Raw genomic sequence first — 24,081 nt, forward strand, 5'->3', positions numbered from 1 at the left:
CATCAATATAGTATTTGACATAAACCCTCACTATTGGACATGAGAGGTGGAGGTGGAGTGCAAACAAATCATGAAATCTTTTTAGTTGGTTTGTCGTTCTAGTATGTGTTAAGCAATCTGAACTCAATTTGAGAGGAATTAGAATAGGGAACAAATAACTAAAGGTATTCATGTGGTTCAGAGCTCCAGCTAATTCAGCCTCGGGGTCCATAAAATGGAAAATAGCTTCTTGTTTGGGGCTCCTTCTACTGTGAGACAACCCCATCCCATGCCCACTCACACAGTCTACACTGATGCACTTGCTAAGTGCTTTTCTGTGGGGTAAAATGGGACCCTGGTAGAGCTGGGGACCTGCCTCTATCTAGCCTATGGCTTTTAATATGCTAATAAGTGAATAAGGTTAATTGTTACTTTGAGTTTGACCTGTTACTTAATAGACCAACTCAAAAACTGGCATTTCTGTTTCTGACAAACTACCACAAACAACAGGGTGGTCAATGAAGCACAAAGCCTTTCTGGAAGGAACACTTTGGTAGGTGCTAGTGAGCCTGCAGGACACTATCAGTGGAAAGGGAACGGGGAGACTACTGGATCAATTGCAAGAGACTCAGCATTCCACAGGGCACTCTGCCAGTCATGTCAATCATGTCTTAGAAAGTGCCAGCAGACACCATGGGGCTTTCTAGAATGCTAATGTATTATTTACATGAGCTTTTCAATTCTGACATGGAACAATAGTCTCTTTATCCTCTGATTCACATACCAAGATATCCAATGAGTCAATTGAAAAATCTAGCAGATGGGCTGGGAGAAAGCTAGGGAAGTAATTTTGTGGTTACTGCTCATGGCCCTAAGTTAATGGGCTCAAAAAGTTGGAGACTCTGCACACTCAGTTGCACCTAATGACTGTTCTTAGCCCTAGGCACTCCCCTAAAACTGGTGGACAGCCTGTAATGTAGTCAGTTATTGAGCATCATGCTTTAATGAAAAACAACGCAAAGTCCTGATGATCATTTTGCCCGCACTAAGAGACATGGGTAGTGTGCCTTCACAATAAAGTGATAATCTTGTTTAACTTAGGGAGAAAGAGGGACATATTGTGGAGCTTATCACTATAGAATGCCTCCTTAAGAGAGTCTTGACAGTGCCCATATTGTCTAAGGAAGTGGAGGAAAGGGGAACAAATGATGCAAACATCTGAAACCCTCTCCTTGCTCAGTTGTATACTATTTTTGGCTCTGACAGGATTGCCCACCCATGACATGTTCCCTGCTACTGGAAAACGTGTTTGGGCCATCATCTGCAGAGGCTATAATGGCCCCTTGAGCCACACCGCTGTCTCTAAGGTCACTGATGGAGTGAGGACAGTAATGACAAGATTTGACCAGACTCAGATCTCTAGTTTCATTTCATAGCCTTTACTAGCTCAATTAAACTTCCTTATAAGATAATGTCAATTAATTTGTGGCACAGTTCAGATCTTAACTGACAAATTTCAGGGCATGGAAAAAGCATCTACCACCAAGATAGCAATGTGTGACCAGTAACAGTGTGACCTAAAAATAATTTGGCATCCACTCCTGGGTGATCTAGTTGAGGGCTCTCCCCAAGAAATATCTGAGTCTAGTTAATCAATGATGGAATCTGAAGTAGGACACTGATGGACTTTTCACCAAGAATCTCCTGACCAGGTAGTGGGCCATGGGTACCAACACACAGCCCCACTAAATCCAGACTGTGATGACCCCTATGACTAATGAAAGTGCTCTTCCCTTTGTACCTCCCAGTGATATTGAAATGAATCAGAGAACCCTCCACTACTTTTGCTCAAACTTCATGCTCTTGAAAATAAAGAAAATTAAGAGTTAGGCCAAGATCCTTATATTACCAGTGGTAATCCGAGAATGTATGGTAACATCAGAATTTAAAGGGAAGGTGGGAGGAAATTGCATTTCTAGGGTCATTAGGATACTGGTGCACAGGTGGCTGTGATCCCCACAACCTCTGACACCAGGAACTGGGGAAAAGAAGTAATGCTCTCTGGTTTTGCATCTGAGGGCACCACCAACAGGACCCTCAGTCAAACACTACCATGAGAGTATCCTTTCAGACAACTGCAAAACTCCATTTTATTCCCCTCCCCCACCAAATGTATTGCTGGTATAGATGTATTTTCTATGTGAACCCCCACTTGCATTCATCCCAATCCCTGATGGGAACTGAGGCATTTAAGGTCATTTTAGTTGGGCATATGGAAGAGTGTAAATATCCAGATTAACAGTGCCTAGCACCTTTATTTCCCAAAATAGCTTACTAGGAAGAAACAGAAATGGCTGTCATCATTTGTTGAGCTTATTGAAGCAAAAGTTCTCCATGAGACTATTTCTTCGTTCAATAACTAAGTAGATCTTGTACACAGCCTAAGGTGCATAATGAGTCAATTGATTTTGCTGGTCCATTGCTATATTACAGCCCTGGGCGCCAAAGACACATGAAACTATAGTTGTCATACAGGATATTTTCCAAACTGAGGGAACTTGGTTTGCAACAACTGACATCTCAAATGCCTTTCCATATCTTTTTTTCACTTAGATTTTCAGTTTAACCTTATATAGAATAAGTTGGAAAACATAACTAATATCCTTCCACAAGGCTACCAAACTGCTCCAATATCTGTCATCAATGCATAATGACCTCTAAATGGCCTGGTCCCAAGGGAGGACTAGCCTTTCATTATATTGATTATATTATTTAAGTGGACTCAAGCAAGGACATCACCCAAAATGAGTGGCTGCTCTAATGACTCACCAGTGGCTCTTAGCTGGGCCATTAGTTCAGACAAGATACAGTTACCTAGTACCTGGATGAAATGCCTAGGATTGATCTCTAAGGGGTGACATCTCATTCCAGAGGAGACTGCCAAGCTTTGATCTTTTCTGGTCTAACAAATAAAAACAACCCCAGGTTGGGTACAATGGCTCACACCTACAATGTCAGCACTTTGGGAGGCTGAGGTGGGTGGATCATTTAAGGTCAGGAGTTTGAGACCAGCCTGGCCAACATGGTGAAACCTCGCCTCTATTAAAAATACAAAAATTAGGCAGGCGTGGTGGGGCATGCCTATAATCTCAGCTACTTGGGAAGCTGAGGCAGGAAAATCACCTGAGCCTGGGAGGCAGAGGTTGCAGTGAGCCAAGATTGGGCCACTGCACTCCAGTCTGGGCAAGAAAGTTAGATTCTGTCTCAAAAAAAAAAAAAAAAAAAAAAAACAAAAAAAAAAAAACAAAAAAAAAAAAACAAAAAAAAAAACAAGCCCAGCAGTTACTGGAACTGTTTGGATAAATACACTCTCATTTTCCCTATGTGCGATCCTTGATGACATTCATTCATCTATGGGGTTACCAGAAATTCTGTTTCATTTCAGTGGGGCCATGACCAAAAGGATGCCCTAGAGGCCCTTAAACAGGTGTCCTAGGTTACCTTCTCCTCAGTTATTATGATCCCCATTTGCTGTTTTGAGTTACAGATCTAAGCAATATCTTTGCTGATTGGTGCCTATGGCAGAAGGCCACAGGTGAGAGGTTTTAAGTTTTTGGGCCCATAATTACTTTGAGTTGCCTGAAAGGCACACTACTTTGGAAAGACAATTACACATTTGTTACAAAGCCTTGGGGGATACTGTGTGTCCTGTGGTCATGAAATAATCTAAGGGTCAGAAATGTCAACCAAAATGTATCAATATATTTCCCTTTTTTTCTTTAATTATGGTAGGGTATTCACATTTTAGTCAAAGTGTAAAACTTTTGTGAACCAAAGCACAAATACCTTTGGATGAACTTACTTTTAAATAATTTAAAGTTATCTTTATTTTTTATACTTACTAGTAATTCTTTGCCCTTTGAGAGTTCTTTGTTCCTTCACTTGCATTTCTGATTTTGACATTGAGTCTTGATGCCCAAGTGTAAGATTTTCATCTGGTTCTTTATCATGAGCTATAGAAAAGAATGTGTTTAGTCCGTAAATTAAAAATAAATCTATTTGAAATCTATAGATTTCAAATTTACCAGTGTGCAGTGGCATTTTCTCTCATTTTTATAGAGTTATAAATAAATTACCAAGATGCTATATCTACTATGAAAATTGTGAGAAGAGTTTCAATGGGTGTGTGTTGGGACTATCTCATCATATCAATATTCCTGCACTTTGAATATGTTTTATCTTAGTCTCTGGCTTTCTTAGGTTTTTTATATTTTCAATTAATACATATTCATAAACCAAACAATGAAAATGCATACGCACCAGGTTATTCATTACAGCATAATTGCAAATACTCAAAACCACCTAAATGTACAAGGATAGATCTGTTGAGTAAAGCATATAAACTATGACAACATCAACTAAGGGCTATAATATGGTCCAAAAAACTGCACATACCGTTATAAAAGGAATGAAAAAGATCCCTACAAACTGACTTGGTGATATTTCTATGAAATAATGTTCAGTGGAAAAAAACCAAAAGGGAAAATACCTAGAATACTATCTTTTAAGTAATAAAGAAGAGGAAATAAGAAAAATACGGAGAGATATCTATCTTTATTAAATAAAACACAGAAAGATAAACCAGAAAACAAAGTGGTTTGTTATCAAGTCACTGCAAACACTGCTTGCTGAGTTGCACCCAATGACTATTGTTAACTCTAAATATGTCTCTGGCGTGAACAGACAACCTATGATGACACACTTATTTGAGATTTATATTAAATTTGAAAGAATAAAGTTCTCTCAGGTTCACCTTACCAGTGACCTGAGGAGTTTATAGGAACTTGAGTAGTTTGCTTCTACCATAAAGGAGGTAAGCATGTTAAGATAGTGTGTGACAGTGGCACCGTATATAGTGTGTCACAACAGGGCCCCTCGTTCCGAGTGTCCTAAAAGTGTCCAAGGAAGATGAAGAAGGGTGGCAGAGAAATAAAAGAGATATGAGCACTAGAGATACTCTCCTTTCTCTATAGGCTATCATTTGTTCTCTGAAAGTCTGGCCCACTCATGATGAGTTCCCTGACACTGCAAGCATTGTCTAGTCACTCAACAATGAAGTCTCAAAGAAGAGCTTGATGGACTCCCCACTAAGGATCTTCTGGCCAGGCAGTAGGGCATAGGGCCAACATACAGCCCCACTAGAGTCAAAATGGTAGTGATACTTATAACTAACACATGTGCTATTTCCTCTACCCATCATAGTGATCTTAAGATGAATCAGAGAACATGGTCTGTGTTTACCCAGAAGTCTCAGCTTTCAAAACAAAACAAAATTAGGGGTTAGGCCAACAGACCTATTTCCACAGTGGCACCTGAGGATGTATACCAAGTCAGAGTTCAAAGAAGTCATAGTGCAGAACTGCATAACTCGCACCATTCGAACACTAGTTTACCAATGACTGATCTCCACAATCTCTTGACACCAGGATGAGGGTGAAACAGATAATGCTATATGGTGTGTGGTCTGAAGCCACCAAAAACATGACCCTTACCCAAACACAACTATGGGTAGGTCCCACTGGGCCACTACAAGCCTCCGTTTATATGACTCCCTCTACTGAATATATTATTGATATAGAAGTACTTTATGTGTGAACCCCCAATCACATCAGCGTCAAGCCCTGATGGGAACTACTGCAGTTAAAGTCATTTTAGTGAAGCATGTGGAAGACTGTAAACTTACTAAACCACAAGTGTCTAGAGATTTGTCTCCAGAAATTACCTGAGGGAGAAATAGAAATCACTGCCCTTATTGCTCAGCTCTTCATAATCATAAAGCCAAAGATGTTCATGAGACTATTTCTCCATGCAATAACTAAGTTGGCCTGTGTATCGCCTTGGGTGCCTATAAACTCCATTGATTATGGGAAGCTTAATGCTATGGTACATCTTAGAACACTACTATGACCTGACATTGTGACTGTCCATAAAGGTAATTACCCAAGCTGAGGGAAGTAGGTATAAAGCAATTGACATTGCAAATGCCCTTTTCAGCATTCCTGTCCACACAGATGATCAGGAACAGTTTGTCTTACACGGAACAGGTTGGAATACACCTTTAAAATCCCTCCACAAAACAATGATCTGGAAACAGTTTTGTTCCAATTAACCTTCCAAGACATTGATGACTCCCTACTGGTAGGCCCAGGCAAGTCCACTACCCAGCAAGTACTGGATGTTATATTGGCCCAATGCAGCAACATGGTGGGGCCATTAATACATAAAAAATACAAAGACCTTGTTACCCAAGGGGAATTCCTGGGAGTAAACTAGAAAGGGGAAACATGTCTCACGCCTGAGGAGATAACTGTCAAACTATGGTCCCTCTCTATTGCAACAGATACACAAGAGGCCAAGCAATTTGTGAACCTATTCTGCTACTGGCAGTCTCACATTGCGCTTGATGGAATTCTGATTGCAATCATTTTAAAGTTACCAAAAAGGCCTCTACCTTGGAGCAGGCCCCAACCAACAGAATGCCCTGGAGTCCATCTAACAAGCCTCCTATGCCACTGTTCCCCTTGGCTTCTCTGATCTTTATTTGAGTTACAGGTCTCAGCAAATTTTCTGTTCATTGATTGATGCCAAATGGAAGCAGCTTACTGAATAGGTCAGTGGAATAAATTGGGCTTTTGGACCTGTAACTTCCTAGAGCTGGATAAAAGGTACACACTCTTTGAAAGACAATTATTGGCCTGTTATTGTCCTTGGTGAATAATGAGCACATGATCATGGCTACAAAATACCATTATAACCAGAAATACTAACTAAAAGTAATAAATACTCTAGCTTTTGTTCTCTAGTTATCTTATGGTATTCACACTTTAGGTCCAAGGTAAAATTTCTGTAAATTCAAGACTCATGAACTGAAGAAAAATATCTTTGCTGTGACTAATTTAAAATAATTTAAAGTTATGTGTAATTTTTATACTTACTGGTGAGTGGTTGCTCTGTAGAAGTTTCTTGTTTCTTTACTTGCAATTTGGTTTTTGACATCGATTCTTGATGCTCAACTATAAGCCTTTCATTTGGTACTTCATTATGAGCTACATAAAGAAAATATATTTATTCCACTAAATAGAAAAATGGATCTATTGTGAAATTTCAGTATTTCAAATTTATAAAACATTTACATGAGCATTCTCTGTCACTTGTGCAAAGTTATAGCTAAATTACAATAATGATAGATTTGATGAGAAAATGCTGAAAAGAATTTTAATGGCTGTATGTTGATGCTTTCTCACTTTATAAACATTTCTAGGAATCATATATAGTTAGTCTATATTTTTCTTAGGTTATTTACATTGTATAGATCATACAGACATCATAAACCAAACAATAAAAATACATATGTACAAGTTTATCATTATGGCATTATTTGTAATTATAAAATACTCAAAACCACATAAATGTTCAAGCATTGGATATTGGTTGAAGAAGCCAATGTATATACCATATACCATAAAGTTCTAGGGGTGTCCAAGGGAGAGAATACAGTCACAGATTCTTAGTTTCTATTTCTGGTTGTGCCAGTAAAGCCCCTTTTTCATTCCTCTTTTCCGCTTATCACTAGAGACAGAAACTAAAAACAATGGCTTTGGGCTGCTAAAAGCCCAAAACAAAACAGACCAGAATGACAACAACAACAAAAATAAGGCAGGTTGGACGAGCTTGTTATAAACTATAGTATAATGAAAGTTATGGTTAATAATGTGGTACAAAACTATACATAGAGTTGTAAAAGCAATTTAAAAATCTCTATAAACTGACCTGTAGGGATTTCCAGGAGATAATATTAAGTGAAAAAAAACCTGAAAAAGGGAAAACTTGTATGCCACTGTTAGGCAAGGAAGAAAGATAAAAAAAAAAAAAAAAAACGAAAGAAAGGACATTAGAAAGATACTTAGCTTTACAAAATGAAACAGGTGAAATGTAAGAATACAATATAGCTGATTACCTACAAGATGAAAGAGGGAGAACTAGGGAAGGAATGGAACTTCTCTAAGTATACCTTGCATATTTTTTTACTTTCGGAATCAGTTTCAGGTTTCATATATTTCAAAAAAAATAAAACTAAGTCACAAAGGATAAGAAGAAACTAAAACTGAAAGCAAACTTAGTGAACCTATTAAAGGGAAAAAAGAACTCACACAGGTAAACCATCAATACAGTATTTAACATATGCCCTAATACATGGGCAAGTGTGTGGAGAATAGACCGTACACACATCATAAAATATTTTCAGTAGGTTTGTTTCTCTAGAAGTACGTGCTAAACCATTCTAAAATAATTTTGGAACCGCAATACAATCTAGATTTCAAGATCAACATGGCCGACTAGAAGCAGCTAGTGTGAACTGCTTTCACAGGAGAGAAGACAGAGTGGCAAGTAAACTTATAAATTTATAAGTGGCAAGTGGCTCTTCAACTGGCTCATCCAGGAGGCCACCTTGGGATTCATCAAGGAAGCAGTGGTGACCCATGGAGAGCAGAGAGGAGTGAGGCAGGACAGCTGCCTGCCTGGGATTGGCACAGAGCCAAGGAAGGCTCTCCACCATACACACTGCTGCCATGAACCTTTGCAAACCTAGGCACAAGAGATCCTGCCCAACCCTACTCTCTGGGAACCCCAGACTGACACAGAAAGCTGCATGGAGTCACAGCAGATCCCTGTTCAGGCCCACGTGGAGCTCCAAGGGCTTTGGATTCCTGAGCACCCTGGGACCAGCTGCCATAGCTCTGCCAACAAGGGAGGCAGGGATCTCCCATGCGCCCCAACAATAAGGGCCCCATCTAGGATACTGAGATGTGGACAGACTGTAGGCCTCACCTCTGGGGTACCTTGCCAAGCAAAGCCAACCGGCCTAGGTCCTCAGCACAGCCATCCACCCTCCAACCTGAGCACTTGGGCTGGCTGCAGCTCTACCTTTCTCTAGGGCAGAGATTCCAGAGGTAACACAATAGGCCCACAGCTTTTACCACTGCCAAAGTCCCCCCAGTCCCTGTTGCCCTGAGGCTAGGGAGACAGTATAGAGCTCAAAAGCTATCTTGGGCCTCCAACATGCCACACGTGCCATACAGAAAAACAGCCAGACTGTTTTTCATGCAGGTCCCAGGCCTTGCTACTCCTTACTGGGCAGGGCCTCCCGACCTTGGCCCTCAACGCAGCCACTCTACTTCTGCCTGATCACTTCCATCTGTGGCAGCTCTGTGTTTCTCTGGGGTGGAATTCCCATTGGCAACTGGCAACTAGTCCCTCTGCCATTGCTGCTGTAGTAGTACTCATCCTTGTTGCCACCAAGCTGGGGAAGGAAAAAGAGCCTGAGTGCTTTACCTGAGCCTCCAGCACCCCACAGCTGACCTACAGAGAAGAGGCACGACTGTCTTTCGTGTGAGCCCCCACCCCTCCTGCTCTTCACCAGGCAAGGCTCCCTGACTTGGACTACACACAAAGCCACCTCACCATTGGCTGACTGTTCTGATTGGCAGCGGTTCTACTTTTCTTTAAGGTGGAGCTCCCAAAGACAAGTGACAGCACCTATGCTATTAGCACTACCAAGGTCCCCATACCCCTGCTGCCCCCAAGCTGGGGAAAGAACAAAAAGCCTGAGCTTGCCCCAGGGCTGTAGTGTACAATCTGGGAATGCCAAGCCAAGACCTGTGGTTGGCACTGAAGTGAAAGAGAAGCCCACACTCTCAGAGTACTAAGGAGGAGCATGGCTGCAAACACAAGGAAATACAGAGGAGCCACATGCCTTAGTAAGACCCCATTTACCAGCCATTATGCATAAGTGTCATCTATTGGTTTGTAGTCAAAACTATAACAATAAAAATACTTTGCTAACATACTCCCATGTGAAAACAAGGGCAAGAATTCAGCCACGAATAAAGACCCTACACAAAGCCTTAGTGCTGTAAAAACATTCAGAAATGAAGTCAATTGACTATACTCACAATACACCATGGTTAAAGAAATATCAGCCAAAACAGATAAGAGAACCAGTGCAAGAATGCTGGCAACTGTATAATGCAGAGGGCCTTCTTATCTCCAAACAACCACACTAACTCCCCAGCAATGGTTCTTCACTAGAATGAAATGGCTGAAATGACAGACACAGAAAATCTGGATGGCAGTGGGGATCATTGAGACTCAGGAGACAGTTTAAATCCAATCCAAGGAATCTAAGTAATCCAGTAAGACTATCTCAAGAGATGAAAGGCAAAACAGTCATTTCAAGAAAGAAACAAATTGATCTCATAGAGCTAAAAATTCACTATAAGAATTTCATAACACAATCGGAAGTATTAACAGCAGAATAAACAAAGCTGAGAAAACAATCTCAGAGCTTGAAGACTGGTTCTTTGAATTAACCCAGTCAAACAAAAATAAAGAAAAAAGAATTTTAAAAAATTAAAAACCTCCAAAAATGTGTGATTATGTAGAGACCAAATGTGGGATTATGCAGAGACTCACTGGCATCCCTGAAAGAGAGGGAGACAGAGAGAAAGCAATTTGGAAAACATATTTAAGGATACTGTCTATGAAAATTTCTCCAACCTTGGTAGAGAGGTTAATATTCAAAATCCAGAAATTCAGAGAACCCCTTTAAGACGCTATACAAGATGACCATCCCTGAGACACAGTGATCAGATTCTCCAAGGTCAACGTGAAAGAAAAATATTAAAGGTAGCTAGATAAAAAGGGCAAGTCACTTACAAAGGGAACGCCCCCCCAAAATCAGGCTAACAGCAGACCTTTAAGGAGAAACCCTACAAGTCAGAAGAGATTGGGGGCCTGTGACAAATCCACAGCCAATATCATACTGAGCAGGCAAAAGCTCGAAGCATTTTCCTTAAGAATTGGGACAAGACAAGGATGCCCACTCTCACCATTCCTATTTAACATAATACTGGAAGTCCTAGTCAGAGTCACAGGCAAGAAAAAGAAATAAAAGTGATCCGAATAGGAAGAAAGGAATTCAAACTACCTCTCTTCACAGATAATGTGATTCTATATCTAGACAATCCCACAGTATCTACCCAAACACTCCAAGATCTGATAAACAAGTTCAACAAAGTTCCAGGATACAAAATAAATGTACAAAAATCAGTAGCATTTCTATATGTCAGTAATGTCTAAGCTGATAGGCAAATCAAGAATGCAATGCTATTCACCATAGCTACAAAAAGAACAAAATATCTAGGATCACAGCAAACCAGCAAAGTGAAAGATCTCTACAATGAGAATTACAAAGCACTACTAAAATAAATCAGAGATGACACAGATAAGTGGAAAAACATTCTGTGCTCACAGATAGGAAGAATCAATATTGCTAAAATTGCCGTACAACTCAAAGCAATTTACATATTCTATGCTATTCCTACGAAACTACTAACAACTTTTTTTTTTACAGAATAAGAAAAACCTATCCTAAAATTCATATGGAACAAATAAAGAGCCCAAATAGCCAACGCAATTCTCAGCAAAAATAACAAAGCCCAAGATAGCACACTACAGAATTTCAAACTATACTACAAGGTTACAGTAACCAAAACAGCACAGTAGTGGTACAAAAACATACACATAGGCCAATGAAACAGGTTAGAGAACTCAGAAATAAAGCCACACACCTACAACCATCTGATCTTTGACAAAGCTGACAAACCAAGCAACAGGGAAAGGACTTTCTATTCAGTAAGTTGTGCTAAGATAACAGGCTAGCCATATGCAGTAGATTGAAATTGGAACCCATCCTTTTACCTCATTAAAAAAAAACTCGGCTGGGCACGGTGGCTCAAGCCTGTAATCCCAGCACTTTGGGAGGCCGAGACGGGTGGATCACGAGGTCAGGAGATCGAGACCATCCTGGCTAACACGGTGAAACCCCCTCTCTACTAAAAAATACAAAATACTAGCCAGGCGAGGTGGCGGGCGCCTGTAGTCCCAGCTACTCGGGAGGCTGAGGCAGGAGAATGGCGTGAACCCGGGAGGCGGAGCTTGCAGTGAGCCGAGATCCGGCCACTGCACTCCAGCCTGGGCGACAGAGCGAGACTCCGTCTCACAAAAGAGACAAAAAAACCCCAAAAAAACAAAAAACTCGAGATGAATTAAATACTTAAGTGTAAAACCCAAAAATATAAAACTCTGAAAATTAAACTAGGGAATATCATTCTGGACATAGGACTTGGCAAACAAATCATGAGAAAGATGCCAAAAGCCACTGCAATAAAAACAAAAATTAACAAATAGGATCTAATTAAACTAAAGAGCTTCTGTAGAGCAAAGGAAACTATCAATAAAGCAAATAGACAACCTACAGAATAGGAGAAAATATTCTCAAACTATGCATCTAACAAAGGTGCAATATCCAGACTCTATAAGGAATTTAAACTAATCAACAAGCAAAAACCAAAGAACCCCATTAAAAATAGGCAAAGGACATGAACAGACACTTATCAAAAGAAGATATACATGCTGCCAACAAGCATAGGAAAAATGTTTAACATCACTAATCATTAGAGAAATGCAAATCAAAACCACAATGAGATACCATCTTACACCAGTTAGAATGGGCATTACTAAAAAGTCAGAAATAAGAGATGCTGGTGAGGTTGTAGAGAAAAAGGAAGGCTTATACATTGCTGATGGGAATGTAAACAAGTTCAGTCACTGCGGAAAGCAGTTTGGAAATTTCTCAAAGAACTTAAAACTACCATTTGATCTGGCAACCCCATTACTGGGAATATCCCCAAAAGAATATAAATCATTCTACCATAAAGACGCATGCATGTGCACGTTCATCACAGCACTATTCACAGTAGCAAAGACAGAATCAACCTAGGTGCCTGCTCATCAACAGTGGACTGAATAAAGAAAATGTGGTACATATACACCATAAATTGTATCCTTTGCAGCAACATGGATAAGGCTGGAAGCCATTATGCTAAGGAAATTAACACAGGCACAGAAAACCAAATACCACATGTTCTCTCTTGTAAGTGGGTACACTTAAACATTTGAGTACACATGGACACAAAGAAGGGAAAAATAGACACCAAGGCGTACTTGAGGGTGGAGGGTAGGAAGAGTGTGAGGACTGAAAAACTACCTATTGGGTACTATGCTCACTACCTTGGTGACAAAATCATTTGTACATCAAACTCCAGCAATACACAATATAGTCATGTAATAAACCTGCAAGTGTACCACTTGAACATAAAATAAAAGTTGAAAAATAATAATGATGCTGATATATTTGAGTAACTGTGTTATGGACTAGTCAGGATTCACACAGTAGAAGAAAGAATATACATATATGAAATGGAGAAAGACAAGAACAACCTCTGAGAAAATGAACTGGAATTTAAGGTGTCCAAGATTTGCCATGAATTCTAAATATGACTTTACAGGTATATATCCATGTTTATAGGCAAATGTATATGTATGCAGACATATGTATGTATGAAGGTGTGTACGTGTGTGTGTGTATATATGTGTGTGTGTGTGTGTGTGTATAGATACATGAATACACTGAAGAACCCAACTTCAGGCCAACCCTGCTTTTGTGTGATCTTTCAGATCCAATCATGGACAGTTACAAAGGCATTACCTTGCACTTATCATAGAGATTCCCAACACAAAAGAGACTTGAGGTAAGATTTGTGTACTGCAGGCACAGGAGGTAGTTGCAGTCTTGAATCAACTCCTCTCCCCTTGGCCAACCAGGCTCTTAGGCATTTTTAGTCTAGTCACCTTAAGTGGAAAACCTCTTTATAGGGGAGGGTGGGGACTTCACTGTATTATTCAGACAGTAACTGTATTGTGACAAACAATGACTGCGTTGTTCAGTCACTGCCTCTGCCGAGACCATCTATGGTGTGAGGTAGTCGGGTAGAGGAAATCCTTAAAGAAACTTTTCTCAGTTCTCACTCAGTATTCTGTACTTAACCAATACTAGCCTTCCCCACCACTACCTCCCACAGACACAGGTCCAGTCAATTGGTTCACCACAAAATTCAGATGTTAACTGACAAATTACTATGCTGAAATAGCAGCTACTTCCAGTACAGCAATTACTTACTAGCTGAGAGGGTGTTGAAAAAAAATATAGTAATTGAGGACTAATTCCTGGAAAATCTGAGCAAAGGCTTTCTTGAAGAGATCTTTTGTTACTGAAAATGGAATCTCAAAGGAGAAGACTGATGGGACTCTCCATGAAAGCACTCAGGGAGATGTAGTAACTAAGGGGTGCTCTTGACTAGAGTACACATTGTAATAGTTCCTATGACTAAAATTAGGAGAAACAAAAAGAAAAATAATGAAAAAGAGTGAAGAAATCCTACAAGAGGTATGGGATACCATCAAGTGAACCAATATATGCATACGGAAGTCCAAGAAGAAAGAGAGGGAAAATGGCAGAAGGCTTATTTAAAGAAATAATGAATACAGTTTTTTCAAATCTGAGGAGGAAATGGATTTACAGATACATGAAACACAAAGGATCCTAAATAGGTTGAATCTTAAGATGTTTACACTGAAACACATTAAATTGTCAAAACTCAAAGAAAATTTTGAAAATGGAAAGAAAAAAAATGACATCACATACAAGATAAACCCATAAAACTATCAATAAGCTTTTCAGCAGAAACCTTGCAGTCCAGAAGAGAATAAAATAATATATTCAAAGTACTGAATGAAATAAATGTCAACCAAGAATACTACAGCCAGAAAAATAGTGCTTTAAAAGTTAAGCATAGATGCTTTCCCAGACAAACAAAAATTTAGCAAGTTAATCAACACTAGACCAGCCTTACAAGAAGCAATAAAGGAAATTCTTAAAGTTGAAATGAAAGGATGCTCAACAGTAATACCAAAGTGTATGAAAGTATAAATATCACTAGCAAGTAAATACATTGAAAATAATGTATTGAAAATAATACATCAGAAAATAATGTAATACTGTAATAGTGGTACATTAATTATCTTAACTCTAGTATAAAAGTCAAAAGCAAAAGTATTAAGGATGACTATAATCACAAAAATGTGTACTGACATAAAAGACATATACACCAATGTAACAGGGAGTCCAGAATTAATCCCTATGCACAGATTGTGAACTGATATTCTGCAAAGGTGGTACGAATACACAAAAGGGAAAGCATAGTCTCCTCAGTAGGATCGGGGAAACAGAATATCCACGTGCAAAAGAATGAAATTAAACCCTTATCTTACACTATACACAAAAAATCAACCTTAGTAAAGTGGTTTAAAAAATAAATAAGGTAGGACAGCACCAAGATGGCAGAGGAGAAAGCAACCTTCATCCCTCCCTCTACGAAACAAATATAGATACCTTTCACAAACTACTATAGCCCAGAGAGGTTTCATGGGCCCATTAATCAATCTGTAGCAACACAGTGGAGCACAATGTCCAAGTAGAAAGGATCTCTGGTGAGGTCAGCATATCTTAGACACCAGGAGATAGCTAGGAGGCTATGGGCATCAGCCATGCTGCTAGAACCACCATGATTCCCAATGGCCTGATCCACCCAGGACACTGCCATTTCTTTCTACTGAGGTAACCAAGAGCCATCCCCACCAGGAAACCCCAGAAAGGGTGATGTGTCTGTACACTCCTCCTCCAAACAAGAATCAGCACTGTTGAGTCACTATTGGGAAAGAAGTCACCACCTCCTCTAACCCCATGTGTGCCCTGATCCAAAACAAAGTCACTCTGTAAGTAACCACATTCCAGACCTGGGTTTTATGTCTACATTGAACCCACCCCCATCTCAGACATTGGGAATCATTGTCACAGCAAGGTAGTCTGCACTCCAAATCCCAGAGTCACATATTTACTGTGTGTACCCATGCTCCAGGCACTGGTTTAGCCACCATAGAGAGCTATACTGTGCCCCAACTCCAGAGCAGCTCAAACTGTGTGGATATCAGTATTCTCATTCTTAGCTCCCCAGCTATTTCACAGGAATCTGCACTTTGCCTTCTGTTACCAAGGTGGCAGCAGAGGTGCATGTGCCCTGGGCACCAGTGCTGTTACTGCCCTGGATCCCAGATCCATGATCCCTCCACACATTCCTGTGTTTCACATCTCAGTTCTGTAGCCACTCCATTGCCACCACTCATCAAATACTCATGCCACTACCAATGCAAGCAAGCTGATAAGTCAGACCCAGTACCAAGAGGGATTTTATCAGCAAACCCTTCCCACTGAGAGAAAAATAAATCAGAAGAACTTTAATAGTCATTGCCACTGAAGACACCAATAACTTTTGCCACAATTGCAAACATTCACAGCATTGGCTGCTGAGGATCCTCGAAATCTTTGTCACCACCAACCTCAGCTCCCAGAGCTACACAAAGGTGACACAACTCTCAATCTCATGAGTGCCAGAACTGCAGCAACCCACCCAGCAAGTGCCCTCAAACTCCTGTAGGAGAAGGTCTTTCAACAGCTAAACTAGTCAGAAGAGGCTATAAGAGGTGACTGCTGCACCAGATTTGCAGACATCAATGTAAAGCAACAAGAAATATGAGAAACCAAAGATACAACATGACCAAAACACCACAATAATCTCCTGAAGCTGATCCCAAAGAAATGCAGATGTAAGAACTGCCTCATAAAAAATTCAAAACATTTTTTAGAAGGATCAGACAAGTTAGAGAAAATAGTTATGTGTGTCACTTAATGACAGGGATATGTCCCGAGACATGTGTCCTTAGGCAATTTTATCATTGCATAAACATCACAGAGTTTCTTACATAAACCTACATGGTTTAGCCTACTACACACCTAAGTCATATGATATAGTCTACTGCTCCTATGCTATAAAGCTGTACGGTATGTTACTATACTAAATACTGTATTCAATTTGAATACAATGGTAAATACGTGTGTCTCTAAACAAAAATTAGAAAAACATAGCACAAATATGGTATAAAAGGCTTTAAAACTGATATGTCTGTATAGAGTACTTACTATCAAGGTAGCTTGCAGAACTAAGAGTTACTCTGAGTGAGTCCGTGAGTGAGTGCTAAGTGAATGTGAAGGCCTAGGACATTACTGTGCACTACTGTAGACTTAATAAACACTGCATACTTGGGTAACACTAAATTTTGAATAAATTTTCTTTATTCAATAATAAATTAACCTGAGTTTACTGTAACTTTTTTATTTAATAAACTTTTTAATGTTTTTTACTTTTTTACTCTTTTGTAATAACACAGCTTAAAACACAAACACACTGTACAATTGTACCATTTATAGAAATAAAAGCCCACATTAAATAAAAGATCCCAAATAAACAACCTAATGTTACACCACAAGGAACTAAGGAAAATTGAACAAACTAAACCCAAAGTTTATAGAAGGAAGAAAATAATAAAGATCATGGAAGAAATAAACAAAATAGATACTACAAAAACAATAGAAGGGATAAAAAATAGAATAGATCAACAAAGCTAACAGCTGGTATTTTGAAAAGACAAACAAAATCAACAAACCTTTAATGAAACTAACAAAGAGAAAAGACTCAAAATCAGGAATAAAAGAAGAACTATCTTTTAGATACTTTTGTATCTAGAGATACAAAAGATCATGAGAGGCTACTATGAATAACTATATGCCACCAATTTCAATAACCCAGAAGAAATGAATAATTCCTAGATACATGCAACCTACCATGACTAAATCATGAAGAAGAGAAATGCGAATAAACCAATAATGAGTAAGGAGATTAAATCACTAATATAAAGTATTGTATTAAAGAAAAGCTACGGCCTCATGGATACACTGCTAAATTCTACCCAATGTTTTAAGAAGAATTAATGCTAATGCCCCTCAAGTTTTTCAACAAAATAGAAGAGAGATCACTTCCAAACTCATTTTAGGAGGCCAGCATTACTGATACCAAAGCCAGACAAGGACACTACAAGAAAAGACAATTAAAGGTCAATATCTCTGATGATCATGGAAAACCTCAACAAAATACTAACAAACTAAATTCAATAGCACATTTAAAGAATAATTCACCATGATCAAGTGGGATTTATCTCCTGGGTGCAAGGATGGTTCAACATAAAGCAATAAATGTGATGCATCACATTAACAGAATGGGGGACAAAAACCACATGATAATCTAAATAGATGCAGAAAAAACATCCATTAAAATTCAAAAACATTTCAAAAACAAACTTTCAACCAGTTAGGTATAGGAGGATTGTACCTCACCACAATAAAAGCCATATACAACAAACAAGCCACAGCTAACATTATACTTAATGGTAGTAAGTTGAGAGCTTTTCTTCTAAGATAAGAAACAAGACAAGGATGCTTATTCTACAGAGCACTGGCAGCCCCAGGCAAATAAATTATGGGAAAAAAAAGAAACAGAAGGCATTCAGATTGGATGGGGGAAGTAAAGTTATCTTGGTCAGATAACATAAACTAATATATAGAAAACTCTAAAGACTCCACCAAAAATCTATTAGAACAAACGATTAAATTAAAAAATTTCTCAGGGCAGAAAGTCAACACACAAACATTAGTAGTGTTCCTATACTCTAACAATGAACTGTCTGAAAAAGAAGTCAAAAAAATCTCATTTACAGTATCTACAAAAAAAAATTCCTAGGAATAAACTTAAACAAGGAGGAAAAAAAGTTCTACAATGAAAATTATAAAACATTAGTAAAAGAAGTTTAAGAAAGCACAAATAAATAAAAAGATATCCCATGTTCCTGGATTGGAAGAATTAATATTGTTATAATACCCATCAGTTATGAATTTAATCCCTATCAAAATCCCAATAACATTTTTGGACATAAATAGAAAAAATCCAAAAATTCATATGTAACCATAAAAGACCCTGAATAGCCGAAGCAATCTTGAGCAAGAAAAACAAAGCTGGAGGCACTGTACATCCTAATTTTAAAACATATTATTTATCTACAGCAAACGAGACAGCATAGTACTGGTATAAAAACAGACACGTGGATCAATGGAATAAAATACACAATGGTGTTGAAAAACTAGATATCCACATGCAGAAGAATAAAATTATACCTTCGTCTCACACTATATACAAAAATCAACTCAAATTGGATTAATGACATACATTTAGGATCTGAAACTAGGATTGCTAGAAGAAAACATGAGAAACACTAGATTATGTTGATCTGGGCAAAGATTTTTTGGATATGCCCCCAAAAGCAAGGTAATGAAAAAGATAATAATAACAAAAATAAGTAAATGGGATTAAACCAAACTAAAAAGTTCTGCACAGCAAAGCAAACAACAGTATGAAGAAATAGCTTACTGCATGAGAGAAAGCATTTGCAAATCATAAATCTGATAAGCGGTTAAGATCCAATTTACAGAAGCAGCTCAAACAACTCAATAGTTAGAAAACAACCAAATAAAAGATGAGCATGGGATCTGAATAGACATTTCTCTAATGAAGACATGCAAATAGCCAACAGGTATATGAACAACTGTTCAACATCACTAATCATCAGGGACATGCAAATTAAAACCGCTTCCCACACATTAAAGTAACTATTATCAAAAAGATGGAAGATAAGTGCTGGTAAAGATGTGAAGAGAAAGGAACCCTTGTATGCTGTTGGTAGGAATGTAAATTAGTAAAGCCATAATGGAAAACACCACAGGGATTCCTCAAATAATTTAAAATAGATACTATCCACAATTTCAACTACAATATTATCCACAATTTCACTTCTGGATATACCTCCAAAGGATATGAAATCAGTATATAAAAGAGATATTTGTACTCCCATGTTCACAGTAACATTACTCACAATAGCCAAGACACGGAATCAAACTTAGTGTCTGGCCACAGACCAATAGAAAAGGAAAATGAGCCTTAAAAAAAGGAAGTAAATTCTGTCATTTGTAATAATATGGATGAACGAGGAGAACATAATGTTAAATAAAGTAAGCCAGTCACTTAAAACAAATACTGTATCATCTTATCTATATGTGGAGTTTTAAAAAGTCAAGCTCATAGGAACAGAGAGTAAAATGTTGGTTACAAGAGGCTGATGGTGGGAGGACTGAAGCAATGTTGGTCAAAGGACACAAATTTCAGCTGGAAATGAGAAATGTTTAAGAGATCTACTGTACATCATGAGTACTGTTAATAATAACATATTGCATAATTGAAAATTGTTGAGATATTTTAAATCTTCTCAACACACAAAAAACAAGGTAATGTACATGTTAAATAGCTTGATTTTGTTATTCCACAATGTTTATATATATTAAAACACCATGTGGTACACGATGAATGTATATAATTTTTCTTGGCAATTAAAAATTAATCTTAAATTATTTTAAGGTTATCTACAATTATTATACTTACTATTGAGTTGATTATCTTGGAAAGATTTTTGTTTCTTTACTTCCACTTCCGTTTTTGACTTTGTGTCTTGTTCAAGCATAAGATTTTCTTCTGGTACATCATTATGAGCTACACAAATTAATAAATTTAGTGCACTAAACATAAAAAAAACTATAGTGAAATTTTTAGATTTCAGATTTATAACAAGTATACAATCATATTCTGTCTCATTTTTATACATGTAAAATATAAGTAAATTACTATAATTCTAGATGTTACATGAAAATAGTGACAATAACTTTAGAGGATCTGAGGTGAAGTAGTCTCATTATTTTGATATTTCTTGGCATCAAATATTTATATTAGCCTCTACTTGTTCTTGATTATTTATAATTTAGATTAATATATATTCATAGGCAAAGCAATGAAAATTCATATGTAGTTTATTCATTACAGCATACTTTTAATTGCAAAATACTCAAAAGCACTTAAATATACAAGCATATGAGACTGGTTAATAAAAAGGTATATATTATAATTTATGGTATTATCAACTACAATATTTAATGTGATACAAAGAGTTGTACAGGCAGCTCTAAAAGTAATGAAAAGATTGTTATAACCTGATTTAGAGGGATTTATAGAAGGTAATGTTTAAGTGAGAAAAAATTGAAATAGAAGAAAGATATCAAGTATGCTATCCATTAGGAAATAAATGTAAAGAGATACTTACTTTTAGAAATTGAAACACAAGAAAGATAAACCAGAAAACAAATTAGTTGGTGACCAAAATTTGCATAGACGCTACATGCAAAATTGCATTCAATGACGATTGTTAAATCTAAGCATGTTCCTAGCACTAAATGTCTACAATGCATGTTTTCATGTTTTATTCATTTTTCCATGTGTGATGAAAAATTATGTAGAGTCCTCAGGATCATATTGCACACCAATCAAAAGAGACCATAGAAGAGATGTGAATAGCTCACCTTTACCTTAAATGAGTTACTCCTGTTACATTTAATTAGGGACAGTGGCACTTACGAGGTATGTCACTGCAGACCTCCTCATTCAGAATGTCCTTCCATGGCCACTTTGTCCAAGAAGGATAAAGAAGTAGGTAGGGGGAAAGTATTATATACATATGAGACCTTCTCCTTTCTTAGCTAGCTGCTATTTGGCCTCTGACTAATTTTGTCCAATTGTGGTGAGTTCCCTGCCACTGAAAAACTTTTTTTGACCACTCTTCCAGTCACCTGCAAAGTGCCCTGAAAGATAGTCTCTTACTTCAGCAATAAGGAGTAAGAACAGCAGATGACAAATAACACCATTTACCAAACTCAGACCTAGGTTCATTTGTGCTACTCTCATTGGTTATCTAGCTCAATTGAACATGATGATGTGAAATAGTTAGCAGCACAATCCAGATCTTAACTGAAAAATTTCCATGCAAGACAAAGGAACCTACTGCCAAGATACCAATATTTCATTAGCAGTTAGAGTGATGTAAAAATGTAACTGGGCACTCACTCCTGGACCATCTGTTTAAGTCCCTTCTCAAATACATCTATGGCTCTAGTTGCTCAACAATAAGGTCTCAAGGAAGAGATTGAGGGGCTCTCCATTAGATGTTTATGATCATTTAATAGTCACAGGGTCATGACACAGAGCCCCACTACAGTCCACATAGTGAGGATTCCTGTAGCTAATAAAAGTGCTATCCTGGATACCCAGAGTGGTGGAGCAAGATGGTCAAATAGAAGGTTACACCAATTATCCCCCTTGCAGGAACAACAAATTTAAAACTATCTGTACATGAAAAAGCACCTTAATAGGAACCAAAAATCTGCTGAACACTCACAGTATCTGGTTTTAGCTTCATATTGTTGAAAGAGGCACTGAATAGGGTAGAAAAGACAGTCTTGAATTGCTAATGCCCTGCCTCCCTCATTGCTCAGCAGTGTCCGCATGGTGCAGAGAGAAATTATTTGTGCTTTTTGAGAGAAATAGTGCAGTGATTGTGAAACTTTGCATTGAACTCAGTGCTACCCTGTCATGGCAGAAAGAAAAATCAAGCTAAACTCAGCTGATGCCCACCTATGCAGAGAGGCCAAAAGGGAACCGCATATTTCTGCTGTTAGAACTTGAGTTCTGGTAAGCCTCACCACCATGGGCTAAAGTTCCCTGGAACTTAACTTGAAAGGAAATATAGGCCACAAGGACTGCAACTCCTAGGCAAGTCCTACTGCTGAGCTGGATTCAGAGCCAGTGGACTTAGGGGGCATCTACTGAGATACAAGCCAGGACAGCTAAAGGAGTGCTGTGCCAACCCTCCTCCAACCCCAGGTAGTGCAACTTACAGCTCCAAAAAAGTCCCCTTCCTTCCTCTTGAGGAGAAGAGAGAGATGAATAAAGAGGATTTCATCTTGTATCTTGGATACCAGCTCAGCCACAGTAGGATAGGGCACTGGGGAGAATTTTGAGGCCTCCGTTCCAGGCCCTAGCTCCTGGATGACATTTCTAGACACATCCTGGGCCAAAAGGGAAATTGCCACCTTCAAGGGAAGAATCCAGTCCTGGCAAGATCTATCACCTGCTGACTAAAGAGCCCTTAGGCCTTGAATAATCAGCAGCAAGATCTAGGTGGTATGCTATGGGCATCGGGTGAGACTCTGAGATATGCTGGCTTCAGGTGAGACCCAGCACATTTCCAACTGTGGTGGCTATGGTAAGAAACTCCCTCCGCTTGAGAAAAACAGAGGAAAAAGTAAAGGGAACTTTGTCTTACACCTTAGGTACCCACTCAGGCACAGCATAGTGAGCACCAAACAGGCACATACATGTGCACATGTCTTCATAGGAGAATGGTATCTATTCCTTTGGGTATATACCCAGTAACAGGATTGCTGCACTGAATGCTATTTCTGTTTTTAGGTCTTTGATGAATCATCATACTGTCTTCCACAATGGTTGAACTAAATTACACAACCACCAATTGTGTATAAGTGTTCCTTTTCCTCTGCAACTTTGCCAGCATCGGTTATTTTGGGTCTTTTTAGTAATAGCCATTCTGACTGGTGTGAGATGGCATCTCATGATTTCCATTTGCATTTCTCTAATGATCAGTGATGTTAAGTTTTTTAATATGATTGTTGGCCACATGTATGTCTTCTTTGGAAAAGTGTCCATTCATGTCTTTTTCCCACTTTTTAATGGGGTTATTTGTTGTTGTTGTTGTTGTTGTTGTTGTTGTTTTGTAAATGTGTTTAAGTTCCTTATAGACACTGGATATTAGACCTTAAACATAACTTTCATATGTACCATGAAACAAAAAATGTGTAACTTGCTTTATTGTGATATTTGCGTTATTGTGGTGGTCTAGAACTGAACCTGCAGTATCTCCAAGGTATGACTGCAGGTCATATTTTAGGCCACGAAATAAGTCTTAACAAATTTTAGAAGACTGAAATCATATCAATTATCTTTTCTTACCACAATGATATAAAACTAGAAATCAATCACAGGAAATTTTTCAGAAAACTGAAAATGTGGAAAAATTGAGTGTAACAGCCCTGGATAACCAATGAGTCAATGAGAAAATGAAAAGGAAAATTGAAAAACAATATAAGAAACATGAAATGATGCAGAGGGGGTGCCCAAGATG

The 24,081-nt window shown here is 38.3% G+C and overlaps 1 protein-coding gene across 1 annotated transcript in view; it reads right to left on the minus strand.

The window, feature by feature from the left end:
• The window catches only part of CCDC7 (coiled-coil domain containing 7), a 453,173-nt gene that overhangs the window by 182,101 nt on the left and 246,991 nt on the right, over positions 1-24,081 (minus strand). The window contains exons 23-25 of the mRNA XM_073018860.1: positions 20,439-20,546; positions 6,975-7,085; positions 3,882-3,992 (exon numbers count right to left, since the gene is read on the minus strand). Coding sequence (XP_072874961.1) covers positions 3,882-3,992; positions 6,975-7,085; positions 20,439-20,546 — 330 coding nt within the window. The remainder of the gene's footprint in view (positions 1-3,881; positions 3,993-6,974; positions 7,086-20,438; positions 20,547-24,081) is intronic.

Source organism: Chlorocebus sabaeus, chromosome 9, assembly GCF_047675955.1.
Source record: "Chlorocebus sabaeus isolate Y175 chromosome 9, mChlSab1.0.hap1, whole genome shotgun sequence".
In the NCBI taxonomy this organism is placed as follows: domain Eukaryota; kingdom Metazoa; phylum Chordata; class Mammalia; order Primates; family Cercopithecidae; genus Chlorocebus; species Chlorocebus sabaeus.